The 20,871-nt window shown below is 43.6% G+C and overlaps 1 protein-coding gene across 6 annotated transcripts in view; it reads left to right on the top strand.

The window, feature by feature from the left end:
* Positions 1 to 20,871, top strand: part of LOC126426773 (zinc finger protein 723-like) — a 203,167-nt gene that overhangs the window by 108,933 nt on the left and 73,363 nt on the right. For all 6 annotated transcript variants that reach the window (XM_050088762.1, XM_050088763.1, XM_050088760.1 and 3 more), the window contains 2 exons: positions 14,093 to 14,191; positions 14,434 to 14,502. In XM_050088762.1, coding sequence (XP_049944719.1) covers positions 14,093 to 14,191; positions 14,434 to 14,502 — 168 coding nt within the window. The remainder of the gene's footprint in view (positions 1 to 14,092; positions 14,192 to 14,433; positions 14,503 to 20,871) is intronic.

Raw genomic sequence — 20,871 nt, 5'->3', positions numbered from 1 at the left:
TTAGAGGTACCCATAATACTAGAGGGCAAATCATTTATATAAATAAGGAACAGGAGTGGCCCCAACACTGATCCCTGGGGCACCCCTCACTTGACAGTATCCCACTCAGACCCCACATCACTGCCATTCTCAACATTGTGAATAATAACCTTTTGCTGCCTGTTGCTAAAGTAAGAGGTGAACCAATTGTGAGCTACTCCTCGTATTCCATAATGGTCCAACTACTGTAGCAATGTTTTGTGATCAACACAATAAAATGCCGCAGTTAAATCAAAAAAATATGCCAAGCATTCGCAACCTTTTGTTTAACCCATCCAGTACCTCACAGAGAAAAGAGAATATAACATTTTCAGTTGTTAAACGACTTCTAAAGCCGAACTGTACATTTGATAGCAAATCGTGTGATATAAAATGATCAATTATCCTTGGACGTAATTACAAATGTCTGAAAGAAAAGGTGGTGAAGCACCATCTTTTTGCAAAAATAAAGTCTCCGCAGTTTTGCTGTAACTGCAGCATAAGCCAGTGCTGCAGCATGTCCGAGGTCACAGTTTCTTGCTCAAAGAAAAATAGTCTGTAACCTTTCGAAGAATACAACACACGAAACACATTAAGTGTATGTCAATTACAAATGTGTTCTGTAGCCCCGTGTGAATTTTTCTGTGCCCCAAACATACACACTATGACGATTTGCCTTTCCGTGCACATGAAATGTGGCTTTGTCACTGAAAACTGACACTTGTGAGAAACCACCTTCCTGCAGTAGCCCTGCAGGCGACTGCAGGAGTCAGAATGAAGCTCTCCGTTACGAGTAACAACTGGAGCCTGTACAGTTTTACATGCGGACGTTTGTGTAGACCACGTCACACCGCCGACAGCAGAATCTGCAGTGTGCTGCCCGTACGTGTCGTAAGTGTCTTCGGGCTCGGGACAGACGATGTTCACTGTTTGACCATACCGACCTGTTTCCTACACACCACAACAGCAGCCTGTCTGGCGTGTATAAAATACAGTTAATTTGGCGAGCGAGAAAGGTATGATGCCAGTATCAAAATCGGCAGCACCTGTCGATTGGCAAAGTTTTTTTCTTTTACGCATACGCTTTGCAAGACACCACGATAGGCACTGCTTTCAATCTTCTGCAACATGAACTAGAAAGACATTGGTCTGGGAAGTTCTCTCCGTATTAATGATAATCACCTCTTCTCTCGCTCAGTACGACAATGCCGATGTCAATATGGTGGTCGTTTTTTTGAAGATTATTCTCGTGCATCCGAAGGTTTGCTGCAGTGGTTCACAACGTGCGTACGGGAGAACAGGTGTACTTGAAGCTTGTAGAAATTAAGTACTTTTCTTCCGAGAGCTATCCACTTTTCATTTGTTACACTCAAATAGAACAAAATACTGCCGTACACCACGTGGGATGAGTACAGAAGATCTATGTTACCTGCATTAAAATGAGAGAGGTGATGTAAAAAATCCCAAGGTACATTGTTTTTTAATTTTTCCGCTGCCCACTCAGATTACATTAATGCAGCGTAATATGAATTAATATATATTTGGCGCATTCAGTTAGACCTGTATGAATTAATGTGTATCGTTTGTCTATGTGGGTAAACCTTATAGGCACCTACACAAGTGGAAAGTGTTGTACCACCTTGGATTGTTCTGTCTGTTGGAGCTTTTATCTGACATTTACACTACTGGCCATTAAAATTGCTACACCACGAAGATGACGTGCTACAGACGCGAAATTTAACCGACAGGTAGAAGATCCTGTGATATGCTGCTGACGTGAGGAAAGTTTCCAACCGATTTCTCATACACAAACAGCAGTTGACCAGCGTTGCCTGGTGGAACATTGTTGTGATGCCTCGTGTAAGGAGGAGAAATGCGCACCATCACGTTTCCGACTTTGATAAAGGTCGGATTGTAGCCTATCGCGATTGCGGTTTACCGTATCGCAACATTACTGCTCGCGTCGGTCGAGATCCAATGACTGTTCGCAGAATATGGAATCGGTGGTTTCAGGAGGATAATACAGAATTCCGTGCTGGATGCCAACGGCCTCGTACCACTAGCAGTCGAGATGACAGGCATCTTATCCGCATGGCTGTAATGGATCGTGCAGCCACATCTCGATCCCTGAGTCAAGAGATGGGGACGTTTGCAAGACAACACCCATCTCCACGAACAGTTCGACGAGGTTTACCGCAGCGTGGACTGTCAGCTCGGAGACTGTAGTTGCGGGTACCCTTGACGCTGCATCACAGACAGGAGCACCTGCGATGGTGTACTTGACGACGAACCTGGGTGCGCTCAGCTCTTGTTCGCATTGACGGCACTTTGAACAGTGGATGTTACGTTTCAGATGTGTTACGACCCGTGGCTCTACCCTTCATTCGATCCCTGCGAAAACCTACATTTCAGCAGGATAATGCACGACCGCATGTTGCAGGTTCTGTACGGGCCTGTCTGGGTACAGGAAATGTTCGACTACTGCCCTGGCCAGCGCGTTCTCCAGATCTCTCACCAATTGAAAACGTCTGGTCAATGGTGACCGACCAACTGGCTAGTCACAATACGCCAGTCACTACTCTTGATGAACTGTGGTATCGTGTTGAAGCTGGATGGGCAGCTGTACCTGTACACGCCATCCGAGCTCTGTTTGACTCAATGCCCAGGCGTATCAAGGCCGTTATTACGGCCAGAGGTGGTTGTTCTGGGTACTGATTTCTCAGGATCTATGCACCCAAAGTGCGTGAAAATGTAATCACATGTCAGTTGTAGTATAATATATTTGTCGAATGAATACCCGTTTATCATCTGCATTTCTTCTTGGTGTAACAATTTTAATGGCCAGTAGTGTAGTACGAAATCATCGCTGAACTGTCACCACAGGCTCTCATTTAGTGAATCTGAGGACACACGTGCATACACCAAAGACTTGTATGCCGTACGTGAAATGTATCCGCAGTTGCAAATATGGACAATTGTCTGCCTTATAATGGAATGATGACAATGAAAATTTGAGCCAGACCAGGACTCGAATCCAGATTTCCCAATTTTGCGCGAGTGCTCGCCTTGCTGTTAGGCTATCTGAGCGTGACTCACAGCCAGACCCTAATTACCGTATTTCACCAACCGTGTGCCTACAATCTTCACTCCTACATTGCACACTGTATTGGTGAACATCACAGCCACTGCAATATCAAATTTATCTGTCGACACTGGGAAAGTGACTCCGAATTAAAATGTCCGCAGCTCTCGGTCTTGCGGTCGTGTTCTCGCTTCCCGAGCACGGGTCCCGGGCTCGATTCCCGGCGGGGTCAGGGATTTTCACCTGCCTCGAGATGACTGCGTGTTTGTGCTGTCCTCGTCATTTCATCATCATTCATCAGAGTGACGAGATTGAACTGAGCAAAGGTTGGGAATTTGTACGGGTGCTGATAACCGCGCAGTTGAGTGCCCCGCAATCCAATCATCATCATCATCATCATCATATTCATTCAATTAAAATGTCTCTCCTGTATGCAAATATACGCAGGTTGTAGACACACGGTTGACGACGTACGTAAGTCAGGATCTGGCAGTGGAGTATGCTCGGATAACCTAACGGTAAAACAACCACTCACGATAGTCGGGATATCCGGGTTCGAATCCCGGTGTGACACAAATTTTCATTGTCGTCCATACGTTACACGGCTGTCGGTTGTCCGTATCTGCAAATGCAACTCCATTTAATGTATTTCATAATGCTAGTAGTTGCTGCAGTGGCCGTACCTTCGGCCGTGCTGTGCATCTGGAGCAACTCTGCTCAGTACTTCTGAACAGCACAGGCACTCCAGCGTCATATTATGTGCCGTGTTTAAAAAACTGAATAAAGGCAGCAGCGACAGCCTGTTATGTCTGGATTGCTGACAACTGAGTGCTGCCATCGGTCAGTCGAATGTCGCGTGGCACAAGACAGCTATTTCGGGCCCAAGTAGTACATGAAAGTAAGTGGCAGAATTGACCTAATTAGTGGTTATTGTAGTATACAGGTGTGTGTGTGTAACTTAAGACTCATTTTATATTAAATTAAGACCCTAACAAAACGCGTCAACATTTCTGTGGTGAAGAACGCTGAAATGTTAGCTTTAAACTGCTATTTGCTGGCAAAGGTTGGTAGTAGGTTTCTGCAACTTCCACAAGGTGAAATGAATGCAGAAAGGTGAGAACTATGGATGCATTAAACTGGACGGGAAGAGAGTTTTCCATAACAGTCTGCCAGACTGTGTGAAATGGGCTTTCGCAACCAAAGGTTGCTTCACCATAATAGAGGGAAACATTCCATGTGGGAAAAATATATATCTAAAAACAAAGATGATTTAACTTACCAAACGAAAGCATTGCTATGTTGATAGAGACACTAACAAACACAAACACACACACAAAATTCAAGGTTTCGCAACCCACGGTTGCTTCATCAGGAAAGAGGGACAGACAAAACGATGTGGGTTTTAAGGGAGAGGTTAAGGAGTCATTCCAAACACGGGAGCAGAAAGACTTACCTTAGGGGGAAAAGGGACAGGTATTCACTCGCATACATGTCTGCTTGTGTCTGTATATGTCGGATGGATGTGTGTGTGTGTGTGTGTGTGTGTGTGTGTGTGTGTGTGTGTGTGTGTGTGTGTGTGCGCGCGCGCGCGCGCGCGCGCGCGCGCGCGCGCGCGCGAGCGAGCGCGAGTGTATACCTGTCCTTTTTTCCCCCTAAGGTAAGTCTTTCCGCTCCCGGGATTGGAATGACTCCTTACCCTCTCCCTTAAAACCCACATCCTTTCGTCTTTCCCTCTCCTTCCCTCTTTCCTGATGAAGCAACCGTGGGTTGTGAAAGCTTGAAGTTTCTGTGTGTGTTTGTGTTTGTTAATGTCTCTATCAACATACCTATGCTTTCGTTTGGTAAGTTACAGCATCTTTGTAGGAACCCCCATTTTTTATTACATATTCGTGTAGTACGTAAAGAATGTTTTAGTTGGACACCTTTTTTTGCTTTGTGATACATGGCGCTTTAATAGTCACAAACGAAAAAGTACATGGTATCACGTAACATTCCGCCAGTGTGGACTGTATTTGCTTCGTGATACATTGTTGTTGTTGTTGTTGTTGTTGTTGTTGGGGTCTTCAGTCCTGAGACGGGTTTGATGCAACTCTCCATGCTTCTCTATCCTGTGCAAGCTTCTTCATCTCCCAGTACCTACTGCAGCCTACATCCTTCTGAATCTGCTTAGTGTATTCATTTCTTGGTCTCCCTCTACGATTTTTACTCTCCATGCTGCCCTCCAATACTAAATTGGTGATCCCTCGATGTCTCAGAACATGTCCTACCAACCAGTCCCTTCTTCTTGTCAAGTTGTGCCACAAACTTCTCTTCTACCCAATTCTATTCAACACCTCTTCATTAGTTATGTGATCTACCCATCTAATCTTCAGCATTCTTCCGTAGCACCAAATTTCGAAAGCTTCTATTCTCTTCTTGTCCAAACTATTTATCGTCCATGTTTCACTTCCATACATGGCTACACTCCATACAAATACTTTCAGAAACGACTTCCTGACACTTAAATCTATACTCGATGTTAACAAATTTCTCTTCTTCAGAAACGCTTTCTTTGCCATTGCCAGTCTACATTTCATATCCTCTCTACTTTGACCATCATCAGTTATTTTGCTCCCCAAATAGCAAAACTCCTTTACTACTTTGAGTGTCTCTTTGCCTACTCTAATTCCCTCAGCATCACCCGACTTAATTCGACTACATTCCATTATCCTCGTTTTGCTTTTGTTGATGTTCATCTTATACCCTCCTTTCAAGACACTGTCCATTCCGTTCAACTGCTCTTCCAAGTTCTTTGCTGTCTCTGACAGAATTACAATGTCATCGGCAAACCTCAAAGTTTTTATTTCTTCTCCATGGATTTTGATACCTACTCCGAACTTTTCTTTTGTTTCCTTTACTGCTTGCTCAATATACAGATTGAATAACATCGGGGAGAGGCTACAACCCTGTCTCACTCCTTTCCCAACCACTGCTTCCCTTTCGTGCCCCTCAACTCTTAAAACTGCCATCTAGTTTCTGTACAAATTGGAAATAGCCTTTCGCTCCCTTCATTTTACTCCTGCCACCTTAATTTGAAAGAGAGTATTCTAGTCAACATTGTCAAAAGCTTTCTCCTAGTCTACAAATGGTAGAAACTTAGGTTTGCCTTTCCTTAATATGTTTTTGTAAGATAAGTCGTAGGGTCGGTATTACCTCATGTGTTTCGATATTTCTACGGAATCCAAACTGATCTACCCCGAGGTCGGCTTCTACCAGTTTTTCCATTCGTCTGTAAAGAATTCGTGTTAGTATTTTGCAGCCGTGGCTTATTAAACTACTAGTTCGGTAATTTTCACATCTGTCAACCCCTGCTTTCTTTGGGATTGGAATTATTATATTCTTCTTGAAGTCTGAGGGTATTTCGCATGTCTCATACATCTTGCTCACTAGATGGTAGAGTTTCGTTAGGCCTGGCTCTCCCAAGGTCATCGTTAGTTCTAATGGGATGTTGTCTACTCCTGGGGTCTTGTTTCGACTTAGGTCTTTTAGTGCTCTGTCAAACTCTCCACGCAGTATCATACCTCATATTTCATCTTCATCTACATTCTCTTCCATTTCTATAATATTGTTTTCAAGAACATCACCCTTGTATAGACCCTCTATATACTCCTTCCACCTTTCTGCTTTCCCTTCTTTGCTTAGAACTGGGTTTCCATCTGAGCTCTTGATATTCTTTTGAATTGTTCTCTTTTCTCCAAAGGCCTCTTTAATTTTTCTGTAGGCAGTATCTATCTTACCCCTAGTGAGATAAGCCTCTAATCCTTACATTTGTCCTCTAGCCATCCCTGCTTAGCCATTTTGCACTTCCTGTCAATATCACTTTTGAGACGTTTGTATTCCTTTTTGCCTACTTCAGTTATTGCATTTTTATATTTTCTCCTTTCATCAATTAAATTCAATATTTCTTCTGTTACTCAAGGGTTTCTTCTAGCCGTCGTCTTTTTACCTATTTGATCCTCTGCTGCCTTCACTATTTCATCCCTCAGAGCTACCCATTCGTCTTCTACTGTATTTCTTTCCCCCATTCCTGTCAATTGTTCCCTTATGCTCTCCCTAAAGCCCTGTACAACCTCTGGTTCTTTCAGTTTATCCCGGTCCCATCTCCTTAAATTCCCACCGTTTCGCAGTTTTTTCAGTTTTAATCTACAGTTCATAACCAATAGATTGTGGTCAGTCCACATCTGCCCCTGGAAATGTCTTACAATTTAAAACCTGGTTCCTAAATCTCTGTCTTACAGTGATACATTACCCGTGTTGAAATGGCCCGTTTACCAATTGCGGAAAAGGTCTATATCGTGTTGATGTATGGCTATTGTGATCAAAATGCCCAATGGGCGTATGCTATGTATGCTGCTCTGTATCCTGGGCGACACCATCCTAGTGTCCGGACCGTTCGCCGGATAGTTACGTTATTTAAGGAAACAGGAAGTGTTCAGCCACATGTGAAACGTCAACCACGACCTGCAAGAAATGATGATGCCCAAGTAGATGTTTTAACTGCTGTCGTGGTTAATCTGCACATCAGTAGCAGACAAATTGTGTGAGAATCGGGAATCTCAAAAACGTCGGTGTTGAGAATGCTACATCAACATCGATAGCACCCGTACCATATTTCTATGCACCAGGAATTGCATGGCGACGACTTTGAACATTGTGTACAGTTCTGCCACTGGGCGCAAGAGAAATTATGGGTCAGTTACAGATTTTTTCCACGCGTTTTATTTAGCGACAAAGCGTCATTGACGGACAGCGGTAACGCAAACCAGCATAATATCCACTATTGGGCAACGGAAAATGCACGATGGCTGCGACAAGTGGAACATCAGCGACCTTGGCTGGTTAATGTATGGTGCAGCATTAAGGGAGGAAGGATAATTGGCCCCCATTTTATTGATGACAGTTTAAATGGTGAATTGTATGCTGATTTGCTATGTAATGTTCTGCCGATGTTACTACAAGGTGTTTCACTGCATGACAGAATGGCGATGTACTTCCAACACGATGGATGTCCGGCACATAGCTCACGTGCGGTTGAAGCGGTATTGAATAGCTTATTTCATGACAGGTGGATTGGTCGTTGAAGCACAATACCGTGGTCCACACGTTCACCGGATCTGACGTCTCCAGATTTCTTTCTGTGGGGAAAGTTGAAGGATATTTGCTATCGTCATCCACTGACAATGCCTGACAACATGCGTCAGCGCATTGTCAGTGCATGTGTGAACATCATGGAAGGCGAACTACTCACGTTGAGAGGAATGTTGTTGCACGTATTCCGAAATGCATTGAGGTTGACGGACATCATTTTGAGCATTTATTGCATTAATGTGATATTTACAGGTAATCACGCTGTAACAGCATACGTTCTCAGAAGTGATAAGTTCACAAAGGTACATGTATCACATTGGACCAACCGAAATAAAATGTCAAACGTACCTACGTTCTGTATTTTAATTTTAAAAACCTACCTGTTACCAACTATTTGTCTAAAATTGTGAGCCATATGTTTGTGACTACTACAGTACCATCTATCACAAAGCGAAAAAGTAGTTCAACTAAAGCATTCATATTTCTTTATGTACTACACGAATATGTAATAAAAAATGAGGGTTCCTAATTTAAAAACGCAGTTGATATCCGTTTGACCTAAGGCAGCGCCATCTAGCGGGCCAACCATAGCGCCATCTGGTTTCCCCCTTCAAGCTAGACAAGTTTCATTCTTTGTAGTTTTTTCATTTGAGGCTTATTTCATGAGATATTTGGCCCGTTCACAATCAATGGACCACCCTGTACATAGATATAAAATTTCTGCAAAGAACAGTTCAATAAACAGATTCAATTATAAAGACGGAAATTGTATTTCTAGAACTATCCTGTTGCATATAGCTTTGTTTTTCTTGACAACTTGAACCAAACACGAAATGACTTCACTTAAAGATGAGAGAGATGATTTTTTTTTCGCAGCATGTTGTCAAGTTTATACAACTGTGCACTGTGACTGTGTAATGACGAGACACTCACCTTTCACGTAACGGAGAATGTGACTCAAACAGCATCTTTCCTACAGGGCCGTGAAAGGAACTGATTCAGCAGGAGGCATGCAGTTAATGTCGGTATCTTTAAATTCATTCGATACCTGGGAAATGTGCCCTGGATACCAGTTTTCATCGTATTTGAAAGCCACATAATGCCCAACTTGCAGTTGTTCCAACAAAGCATTTTCACAAGCTTCCACAGCAACAGTGCGCCCATTTGCATCTGTTTACAGCCTCTCCATTAGAAAGGTGTTAGTAGAAAAGTGCAAGAAGTGACAGTGTTCCTGGGTCTGTCCTCATTGTACCCCCCCCCCCCCCCCCCCCCCCCCACACACACACACACACACACACACACACACACACACACACATTCACTCACACAAAACACCTTATTCACACATGACTACCATCTCCAGCTGTGTGGACCAGAATGCATGTCACATGGAAGAGAAGCAGAGAGCTCTACCCCACAAGTTCAGTACAACCTCTAATCCCTGCTTAAAGCCTGACGTCCTTCCCGGAACCTCTCCCCTGAATCCATTTCTGTCCTCGCCGCTACGACATCCTGCATACCCACCTTCTACACCCTCCCCAAAATCCACAAGCCCGTCAATCCTTGACGCGCAATTGTGACTGCTTATTGCGCCCCCACTGAAAAACTTTCGCCCGTCATTGGCTGACACCTCCAACCGATTGCTCGTAGTCTAGCCTCCCACTTCCTTCGACCTCCTCTATCCCTACTCGTCACGGTGTACACCACCTCCCTGTGCACCAACATCCCTCACGTCCGTGGTGTTATCGCTATTACTCGTTACCTTTCTCGACGTCCTTCAGACTCCGAACCCACTACCTCGTTCCTAATTCACCTTACTACTTCTCCTTTGAAAGTAAGGTTACAAACAAATTCACAGCAGACCCACGGACACCTGCATGGAACCCTGCTATGCCGAGCTGTGTATACTTCATCTAGAGGAGACCTTCCTAGCCTCCCAAAATGCCAAAGCCGTGGTCTCATTAAGGTTCACTGGTGATACCTTCACAATCTGGACTCACAGGCGAGACAACGGATCTTCATTCCTTCACAACTTCAACACCTTCTCTTACATCCTCTTCACCTGGTGCTCCTCAACCCAGTGTGCCACCTTTCTGGGTGTTGACCCCCTCCTCTATGATGGCTCCATCCACACTTCTGTCCACGCGAAACAAACCAACTACCAACAGCTCCTGCGTTTTGACAGTTGTCATCCTTCTCTTACAGCCTGTTAGCAAACAGATCTTCTGTGCGATTTCCCCTCAGATCCCCACCACCTCCAAGAACCGTCCACAAAGGAGTGCCACCTTTGTCACCCAATACCACCCTGGGCCTAAACAAATGAGCTACATCCTTCGCCAGGTCTTCGATCGCCTTTGGTCGTGCCCTGAAATGAGGGACACCCTGCCCGAGGTCGTTCGCACCCCTCCTAAAGTTATGTTCTGTCTCCCACCCGACCTCTACGACATTCTAGCTGATCTCTGTGCCACTTCCAGACCCAAGCGTGAGACCTGGCCAGTCCACCAAGACAGCACTGCCTGTTCCAGTCCTGCCACAGCCTTATCTTCCCCAATCAGAGTCCAGGCCACCTGAAAAAGCAGCCGTGTTGTATACCGGCTCTGGTGCAATCATTGCACAGTTTTTATATCGGTGTGTATACCGACCGACTGTCCACCCAGATGAACAGCTGCTGCCAAAGTGTGGCGCAGACAATGTAGCACATCCTGTGGCTCAACATGCAGCTAAACGTAACTTGCTCAGTTTCAGTGGCTGCTTCATTGCACAAGCCATCTGGAGCCTCCCCTCTACCCACAGCTTTTCTGAACTGCGCACTTACTACTCATTCTCCGTACCCGAAATTATCTTGGCCTCTACCTACGGTAACCTGCCGTCCTCACGCCCTCCGACAGTTTGTACCCCTCCGTCCTGTCACCTCCTCCCTATTCTCTCCTCCCACCCTCTCTGTGTTCCGTCCTCTGCAAGTGCACCCACCCGTCATTCCCCACTCCTCCCCTTTTTGGCTCCTTTTTTCCTCACCTCCCTGCCCCATAGCCACCTGACACTATGTCTGTTGGAGGTCTAGTCCCTGCACACAGCCTCAGACAGTGCTCTTCTCTCCACCCCCACCCCTCTACCCCCTCACCTGTACCCTGCTATATGTTGTGCTTCCTGCCCCCTCCAGATGCTTGCATTCTATGTGACAGCTACATTCCTGTCCAAGCTGCCAGAGATGGTGGTCATGTGTGCATGAAGTATGCTTGCTTTTGTGTGTGTGTTTTTTCTTTCCTAACATAGGCTTTGGCCAAAAGCTAATTGGTGTTTCATTGTGCCTGTCTGCAACTTAACATTTCATTTTTACAGTAAGTAGCTCTCTATTTTTGCCTTATATTGTTGATAATCCTTACCCTTGTTTTACTTCTGTTGGTGTTCGTCTTATAACACGTTTTTCGAGACACTGTCCATTCCGTTCAGCTATTCCTCCGAGTCCTTTGCCATCTCTAACAGAATCACAATGGTGTCTGCAAACATTATGCCTCAGGTCTGCTCTGACTGGCGGGCCTCGACCTACCGCAAGCGATCTGTGGTCGTGGAACTCTCCCTGGATTTGATTGAATTTATTTACATAGTGTTTCAGTCTTCTTGGTCATACATGAACTGTGATTAGGGGTGGCAATTTTGTTAAAGACATAACATTTCCTATTTCAAGGAGAGGTGATTAAAAAGTATTTTTTGGAAAATGAAATATTTTCAAGTTTTTTAAATATGCATTCGACAACACACACTACTGTTACATTCCAAAACCTTGCAATAAAAATGAGATTTTTCTGGGACTCACACATCAGATTCTGTTGGTGACAGAAATGTAAGGTCGTGTGTTTTGGATAGCCCTTGGACCGGGGACCATTTGCATTCCCAGCAAGAGGATTGTCTTACTGTAACTATCCTACAGTACAAGGTCAACATTTGCTTTTTGAGTATCAAAACTGAGCTGCTTATTCCGAGATGGTTGTGCACACCAGACGGTTGTAGTCCTTACAATATATTCATAATATCCTGATGTTGAGCAACCGTGAAAATTGTTTTGATATCTTTACCCATTTCCAGGATACAGAGGTTCAAAGTTACTCTACTTATACACACAGAAGATGCACACGAGATGAAAATGTAGCTTACAAAGTGATTTAGTGACAAGAAATACGCTGTAAAGTATGTCTGTTATCGTTGTAAGGGTTATGGGAACCCCAAGTTGTGGCACTGAAGCACGTGCACATTTTTATGCACTTAAAATCCTGTCTGAGGTGCAAAACTAGTTTTGCGTTATTTCAGTTTCGTGTAAGTATACTGTCAAAATTTCAACGATCTGTAAAGTTATTTTCACATCAGAGACATGCCTTGCAGGCTAAAGAAGGGAACCAGTGGAAAGGCCGAATATGCTCCCGTTTGAGAGGCTCTCGGCAGAATATTGGGGTACTAGTTGCCTCGTCGTACGTTCCTCAGCACATTTAAAAAAATTACCAACAGTTTTGGCATGCAAACAGATCCGTGGTTAGAGAGGAAGAGACGGTGGCATTTAGAAAAAGACAGAAAATTAATAAGTACTGGAAGATAGTAAACAGTGGTTCTGCTCCAGAAAGAGTGAAGGAAAAAGTGTCTGTGTGTGTGTGTGTGTGAGAGAGAGAGAGAGAGAGAGAGAGAGAGAGAGAGAGAGAGAGAGAGGGAGAGAGAGGGAGGGAGGGACACTGCGGCAGTGGAACATAATTGGCAAATTGACAGAACAGTGCTCGGAGAAGAGTGAAGGAGACAGAGCCAGTGATAGAGAAACAAAGATGAGGGGGAAGTGGAAGTGGGTAAGAGACAGCAGCAGTGGGAAGGAAGTAATGAGGTGGTAGGTCTAAGGTAGAGGAAGACGGAGACTGTGATGATGATGACTGTGGCTGCACGAGTGAGAAAGGGTGAGTGGGAGCAGAAGAGTACAAATGGACTAGTGGGTGTTGAGTGCAGTACAGCAAGGGGAGGTTGTGGGAGTGAGAGGTGAGTTGCGAGCATGTTCAAAAGATCATCAATATGATCAAATGCCAAAATGTTTGAGAAAACTTGTAAAGGTGCTGAGGAAGGTAGACTGAGGTAGCCAGTACCACACTTTTCAGTCAGAGGCTTTTCAACAGGAGCATATTTGCCCTTTTTTGTACTCTGATAGGAGAATTTTTCCACTGGTGTATTTATTTACATAAATAACAGTTTTTTTTTATATGTCCGGCATGTGGAATTTCTGTTGGTTTTCAAAGGTTAATAACTGATGCTACATCTCAGATTTATGTTTAAATAAATGAGTAATTTTTAATCTAAATTTATTGAAGAACTGTTAGAAGTATTTTTTGTGAGAAATATTTGTCATGGGTCATTTGTTTTCTGTAAATTCATTAATATAGTTTCGTAATAAGAGTTGTCCTTGCAGTTATTGTACATCGTATTGAATTTATCGTGAGGATCACTTTCTATGGAGTCATAAGATTTCGTCCATTCCCGTGCCTCTGTTCATTTTGGTATTCTTCATCAGATGCTGAGTTCGCTATTAAGAAAACACCTATTATAAGCGTGGACAGAAAACTTAACTGAAAACTGCCTATTGGCACTCAAATAGCAAGCAAATATCGGAACGGCGTAACAGTGACGACAAATGTTAACAGAGCATTGTCAACAGTAACGATTTAACAGTGGCAAAACAGTTGAATGTTTTCATCTGGTTGCTCCCACATGTTGCTTTCATTCAAAGACTGAATGAATAATTGCAGTCAGTATGTAAAATTACAGCTGAATGAGTCGATTGTTTTCCACCAAATGACTGAATTGATTTTCATTTTATTTTTTCCATCCCTGTGTTAACAGATCTCCCTTCCTCGGAAACAATTTGAAGACGTTCCGGAAATCGAACCAGCTTCCTCCCGCACCGAGGGTAGCCACATTAACCGCCCATCTGTGGAGCCGGTACGTCATTAGATTTTTATTTCTATTCGGTGAGCTTAATTTCCTTTCTAAACAATTTTGAGGATAATTATGAGATGAATCACTCACTGTTCACAGTTTTGGCATATGTTTGATAGAATGCCCCCCTTCTCTAATGTACATTAACATGCCCCCCGTCGCCCCACACGTGTCACAGATTTCCTCTGTATTTTATTCTGTCTCTGGTCAGTAAATCTGAAACAAAAAATTTGTTTGTGTTGCAGGATTTTGTGTTTGTTGGAGTGAAGCAGGAGCCATTGGAAGACCGAGAAGCTGACGAATTCTTGCCACAGGTACGGAGACAATATACTCTTCCACACGTCTTCATGTTTTCTGTTGTGAATGCCTCTTTTGGAAACCAGAGTGGTGTGTACTCGTGCGACTCGCACAAAAGTGACACACAAGTCTGGGAGCACTAACTAGGAATGAACAGAACTATTAATTATGAGTAATGGCTTACAACATTATTTTTTTATAATCATTTGGGTGATCCTGATATTTTTGATGTGCTGATTTCAGAAATACCAAGGGATTCTCTCTGTCACATAAGGTTCATTTTACAAACTAATGATGAAGGTGCACAAAATTCATACTACATATATAAAAAACCAACATGTTAACGTATGGCACTCCTGACATTATAATGAAGTATAATGTTCTTCAGCACTAATACAGATGTGCAGCACTTAATATGTCTTGTTTTTCCATTTGAAACACTGTTTCAAGTTGGCTGCCCGGGGACATACCACGTGTAGCATCCAGCAACAGTCAGCTATCATACTGACATCCCTTCGGCTCTGATACCTTACCTTCCTTTACTCTCTCGGTGGAACCTTTCACACTGCTTCTCACTCAGAGCACCTAGATTGTTTTTGAAAAATAGGTAATTGGGAGTTCGTGAAGTGCAGCATTGAGACACCCAGTACCTTCAAACTATCCATCACATTTCTCATTATTTTGTCGTAACGGAGAGCTTGCCGAGAAACTTGCTGATAACTTCTTTAAAGGATATCTGAGTTGACCTTTCATTGTTGTCGGTCTTATCTTCAGATGTTTTATCTTTCATTAGTTTCCAAATGTCAGAGCTGTCGAAAACTACTCCATTCAGCTCGGCTTCTGGCACAACTTTGAGATATGGAAAAGTGCCAATCACGAGAGCCTTTATTAAACGTTACGTGTTTAAAGTTTTGTCACCAGACAGAAGATTTAAATCAAACTTGAGTAAAAGACTCATGAAGGTGAGCACATAGACAATATAATACAGGTCTCATCTCACACACTCATATTGGGCAGTGCTGTTGTCTATTCGAAGAATGTGTAAACTTTTCGAAGAATGTTACATTGTCACGACTGTTAGAGGGCTACGAGCCCAGATACATTTTCAATGCTTATGAGACTGACATCTGTTATAATTTACTTCCTGCAAAATCATATTCAGTTAAGGTAGAAAATTGCCACGGAGGAAAAAAAGGGTAACTATGCTGTTGTGTGTAAATAGCAATGGAAGTTGCCTCCACTAATGATTCTCAGGTGTTTCCAAAATGTAGAAATGCTGCTTTGTGCATATTAGTACAACCGCAGACCCTGGAGATACCAGAAATCCTTACGACTTTTTCAGGCATTAGATACCAAGATGAGTGCAGCAGAAAGGAATTGGACTTATTATTAACATATGCCCTGTACCTCCTAAGGAAACAATTTGTGAGGAATGTAAATGTTGTGTTCCTTCCTCCAAACTCTGGGCCTGGGCATAATACACTCTGTTCAAGATAAGCACAAAGTAGCAGTTTTGCAGAAGTCAGTTTCACTCTTTGAGAGGAAGGATGTAATAACAGTCAGCCTCATACAGCCTGTGCAAATGTTTGTCGCTGCCTGGAATTCTATAACACAACAGACAATATTAAATTGTTTCACAAAGGGTGGCTGAGGTACATCAGTTGCTGCTGAGGACGACCTTGTTCCAGAAGAAGGAGGGGGTAGAAAACTGATTTTTCTGAAAATGTTAGATTCCAGACACTGTTACACTGTTGTGATGAAGGTGTCCTGACTTCGATACCTGAGACTGATGCAAATAAAATGCTTACATTTATGCCTTTTGGGAGCTAGCGGTAACAATGAGGAAGAAGAAGAAGACAAAGAAGAAGAAAAATAGGAGGGCGTTGGGTCAGGTTTCACTGCTGTTGTACGAGGAATTGATACTGTCAGGAATTTCTTTTCGTCTTTTAATGTACATGACTGAATTATAAATTATATCAACCAGTTGGAGCAACTGCAGTCTGCTGGAAGAACAGACTGAACTAGACTTATTGATAAAAAAAAAAAAGTAAAATAAAATAAAAAATAAAATATTAAGGTTGTGTTCTGTGAAAAGTGTAATAATTGTCTGTGTACTGCATTCAAATTTGTGGCACAGGATATTGGCAATTTTGTAATTAAATAACGCTTATATCATCTTTTGGGATAGTATAAAGTATGCATAAGGAAGTTAATGTCAATAAAGCATGGTTAATGACATGTGAATATACATACAATCGCTCACATAAGCTAGTTGATAAAATCTGCTATATACAGGGTGGGCAAGAAGTCCCCATGAGTGTAACTTCTATTTAGTATAAAAAGTTTTTATGCAGTTTAGTAGCTCTGTTACTTCTTAAAAATTGTTCGAGTTCACGTTTACATGTTTTCGCAGTTGCAATAGAGTTCTAATTTGTAGCCACGGCAGATGTGAGTGGTCATAGTTAAGACTACTGAGGAAACCAGTGAAAAGTGTGTGGGTACATGAACGACGACACACAGAGCAGGCAGTGAGACAGATTATGGGAGCAGTTCTGCTGCGAAAGGCAACAAGTCTGGAGTGGAAAAGACGTGCATTAAAAACAGGCCCCGGAGGAGAATGAAGAAGACACAAGAGGAGACATTCGCCAACATATCTCCTTCGATTGACCAATCTCCTACGAAGTCGACATGTAAACATATATCGGAAGTCAGTACACCGAAGACAGCAATACGAGATTGTACAAAAAAAGACCTTAAGGTCTGACCTTTTCCACTGATGTTTGTAAAGGAGTTATCTCATAGGCACAGGAATGAGCAGTGTTAGCTTGTGGTGCTTTGTTGACTCGATTTCCAAATGCAATCAATCGTACGGAGGTCACATTTGCAGACAAATGCGCCATTTATTGCAGCTCACGTGCTAGACATGTTCTCGATTGAGCCAAAGAGAATTGTCATTACACAGTAGAGGTAGAAAGGACCTGTCTCACGTAACATTATGGGCAAAAAGGACATCACAAAATCTGCTCGGACAGTTCTTGTTTGAAGGGAATGTGAATGGCACAAATTTATTTACAGGTGTTACCTCAGGTTACCTCAGTTGTCTTGTGACAGCCAGAGCGAGAGCACCAGTAGCAGCGAGTACTGTTTGTATAAAGCGTTTATTTTGCATTTTGTTTACGACCTTCCACTAAGGAAGGGATTCTATTTGTGTTTATCTGCTCTGCATAGTAACTAACAGTTCTTGATAAAACTTTACGTAGTTTTCGTGTTAGGTTTCTTAGTGTTTTCTTGATCGTTTAGAACAGAAAGCGCCCTAAAACCGTCTTTTGTTTGTTTCGCGGCCGTTAGCCACTAGTCACTTGAATCAGCAGTTGTCTTGTGACAGCCAGAGCGAGAGCACCAGCAGCAGCGAGTACTGTTTGTATAAAGCGTTTTTGTACTTATTTGCTGCGCTTAGCTTTTAAATAGTTTTTCTGGGAAAACCTAGCGTAGTTTTCGCGTCTCGTATTTCAGTGAGTGTTTCTTGATTATCAGAGTAGCTCATCAGAAGATTATCTTGGGAATTTGTCACCGTATAGAGTAGGGTAAACATAGTCATGTGTAGGGACTGTGGTTGTTGTGAGCGGACGCAAGGAGAATTGGCCACTCTTCGGGGGCAGGTGGAGGCTTTGTCTGTTAGGCTCATCGAGCTCGAGGCGCAGGCGTCGGCTCGTAGTGGCGTTGGGGCAACTGTGGTGAGACCTATGCCTACTTCGGTGGCCTTGGAATCACATGGAACCCCTGATGTCGCTGCGTCTTCCGGCAGTGAGCATCTTACCGGTCAGCCATCACTCCAGGGTGAATGGCGGACAGTGGTGGGCTCGCGCGTGCCTGCCCGAAAGGCGAAGGTGGGATCTGGCCGCGTGGCAGCTGCCTTACCCCTTTCCAACAGGTACGGGGTGCTTCCTAGTGGTGATGACATCGTTTCCGAGCCACCACAGGATGCCTCGCCTGTTGGGCCAGTGGCCGATTCTCCGGCAAGGTCCCGACAGTCACAGAGGGCGGGCCTATTAGTTATAGGGAGCTCCAACGTTAGGCGGGTTATGGAGCCCCTCAGGAAAATAGCGGGTAGGTCGGGGAAGAATGCCAGTGTGCACTCGGTGTGCTTGCCGGGGGGTCTCGTCCGTAATGTGGAGGAGGCCCTTCCGGCAGCTATTGAACGCACTGGGTGTGACCGGCTGCAGATAGTAGCACATGTCGGAACAAATGACGCCTGCCGCTTGGGTTCTGAGGCAATCCTTGGTTCCTTCCGGCGGCTGGCTGATTTGGTGAAGACAACCAGCATCGCACGCGGAGTGCAAGCTGAGCATAATATCTGCAGCATAGTGCCCAGAGTCGATCGCGGTCCTCTGGTTTGGAGCCGTGTGGAGGGTCTAAACCAGAGACTCAGACGACTCTGCGACTATAATGGTTGCAAATTCATCGACCTCCGTTATTGGGTGGAGAACTGTAGGGCCCCCCTAGACAGGTCAGGCGTGCACTACACACCGGAAGCAGCTACTAGGGTAGCAGAGTACATGTGGTGTGCACACGGGGGTTTTTTAGGTTAGAGGGACCCCCCCTTGGGCGAAACGATAAAATACCTGACGGCTTACCAGAGAGGACATTATCATCGTTGATAAAGAACGTCCGTCCTCAGAGACCAAAAACAGGAAAAGTTAACGTAATATTGGTAAACTGCAGGAGTATCCAGGGCAAGGTTCCTGAATTAGTATCTCTTATTGAAGGAAATAGTGCGCATATAGTATTAGGAACGGAAAGTTGGTTAAAACCGGAAGTGAACAGTAACGAAATCCTAGACACAGAATGGAATATATACCGCAAGGATAGGATAAACGCCAATGGTGGAGGAGTATTTATAGCAGTAAAGAATTCAATAATATCCAGTGAAGTTATTAGCGAATGCGAATGTGAAATAATCTGGGTTAAGTTAAGTATCAAAGGTGGGTCAGATATGATAGTCGGATGCTTCTATAGACCACCTGCATCAGCAACCGTAGTAGTTGAGCGCCTCAGAGAGAACCTGCAGAACGTCGTGAAGAAGTTTCGTGATCATACTATTGTAATAGGGGGAGACTTCAATCTACCAGGTATAGAATGGGATAGTCACACAATCAGAACTGGAGCCAGGGACAGAGACTCTTGTGACATTATCCTGACTGCCTTGTCCGAGAATTACTTCGAGCAGATAGTTAGAGAACCAACTCGTGAAGCTAACGTTTTAGACCTCATAGCAACAAATAGACCGGAACTTTTCGACTCCGTGAATGTAGAAGAGGGTATCAGTGATCATAAGTCAGTGGTTGCATCAATGACTACAAGTGTAATAAGAAATGCCAAGAAAGGAAGGAAAATATATTTGCTTAACAAGAGTGATAGGGCTCAAATCGCAGAATATCTGAGTGACCACCATCAAACGTTCATTTCTGAGGAAGAGGATGTGGAACAAAAATGGAAAAAATTCAGAAACATCGTCCAGTACGCCTTAGATAAGTTCGTACCGACTAAGGTCCAAAGCGAGGGGAAAGATCCACCGTGGTATAACAATCATGTACGAAAGGTACTACGGAAACAAAGAAAGCTTCATCATAGGTTTAAGAGTAGTCGAATCATAGCTGATAAGGAAAAGCTGAACGAAGCGAAAAAGAGCGTAAAGAGAGCAATGAGAGAAGCATTCAACGAATTCGAACATAAAACATTGGCAAACAATCTAAACAAGAACCCTAAAAAGTTTTGGTCATATGTAAAATCGGTAAGCGGATCTAAATCCCCTATTCAGTCACTCGTTGACCACGATGGCACCGAAACAGAGGACGACCGAAGAAAGGCAGAAATACTGAATTCAGTGTTCCGAAACTGTTTCACTGCGGAAAATCGTAACACGGTCCCTGACTTCAGCCGTCGCACGGACGCCAAAATGGAAAATATTGAAATAAACGATATCGGAATTGAAAACCAACTGCTATCACTTAGTAGCGGAAAAGCATCCGGACCAGACGAGATACCCTTAAGATTCTACAGTGATTATGCTAAAGAACTTGCCCCCTTTCTATCAGCAATTTATCGTAGATCGCTGGAAGAACGTAAAGTACCTAGCGACTGGAAGAAAGCGCAGGTCGTTCCCATTTTCAAGAAGGGTCATAAATCAGATGCGAATAATTATAGGCCTATTTTGCTTACGTCAATCTGTTGTAGAATAATGGAACATGTTTTGTGTTCTCGTATTATGACGTTCTTAGATAATACAAATCTCCTTCATCATAACCAACATGGATTCCGCAAACAGAGATCATGTGAAACTCAGCTCGCCCTATTTGCCCAAGAAATTCACAGTGCCGTAGACACTG

The sequence above is a fragment of the Schistocerca serialis genome, chromosome 11 (genome assembly GCF_023864345.2).
Source record: "Schistocerca serialis cubense isolate TAMUIC-IGC-003099 chromosome 11, iqSchSeri2.2, whole genome shotgun sequence".
NCBI lineage: Eukaryota > Metazoa > Arthropoda > Insecta > Orthoptera > Acrididae > Schistocerca > Schistocerca serialis.
Note: the sequence above shows the minus strand (reverse complement) of the source record. Positions and strands in the feature narration are given on the sequence as shown.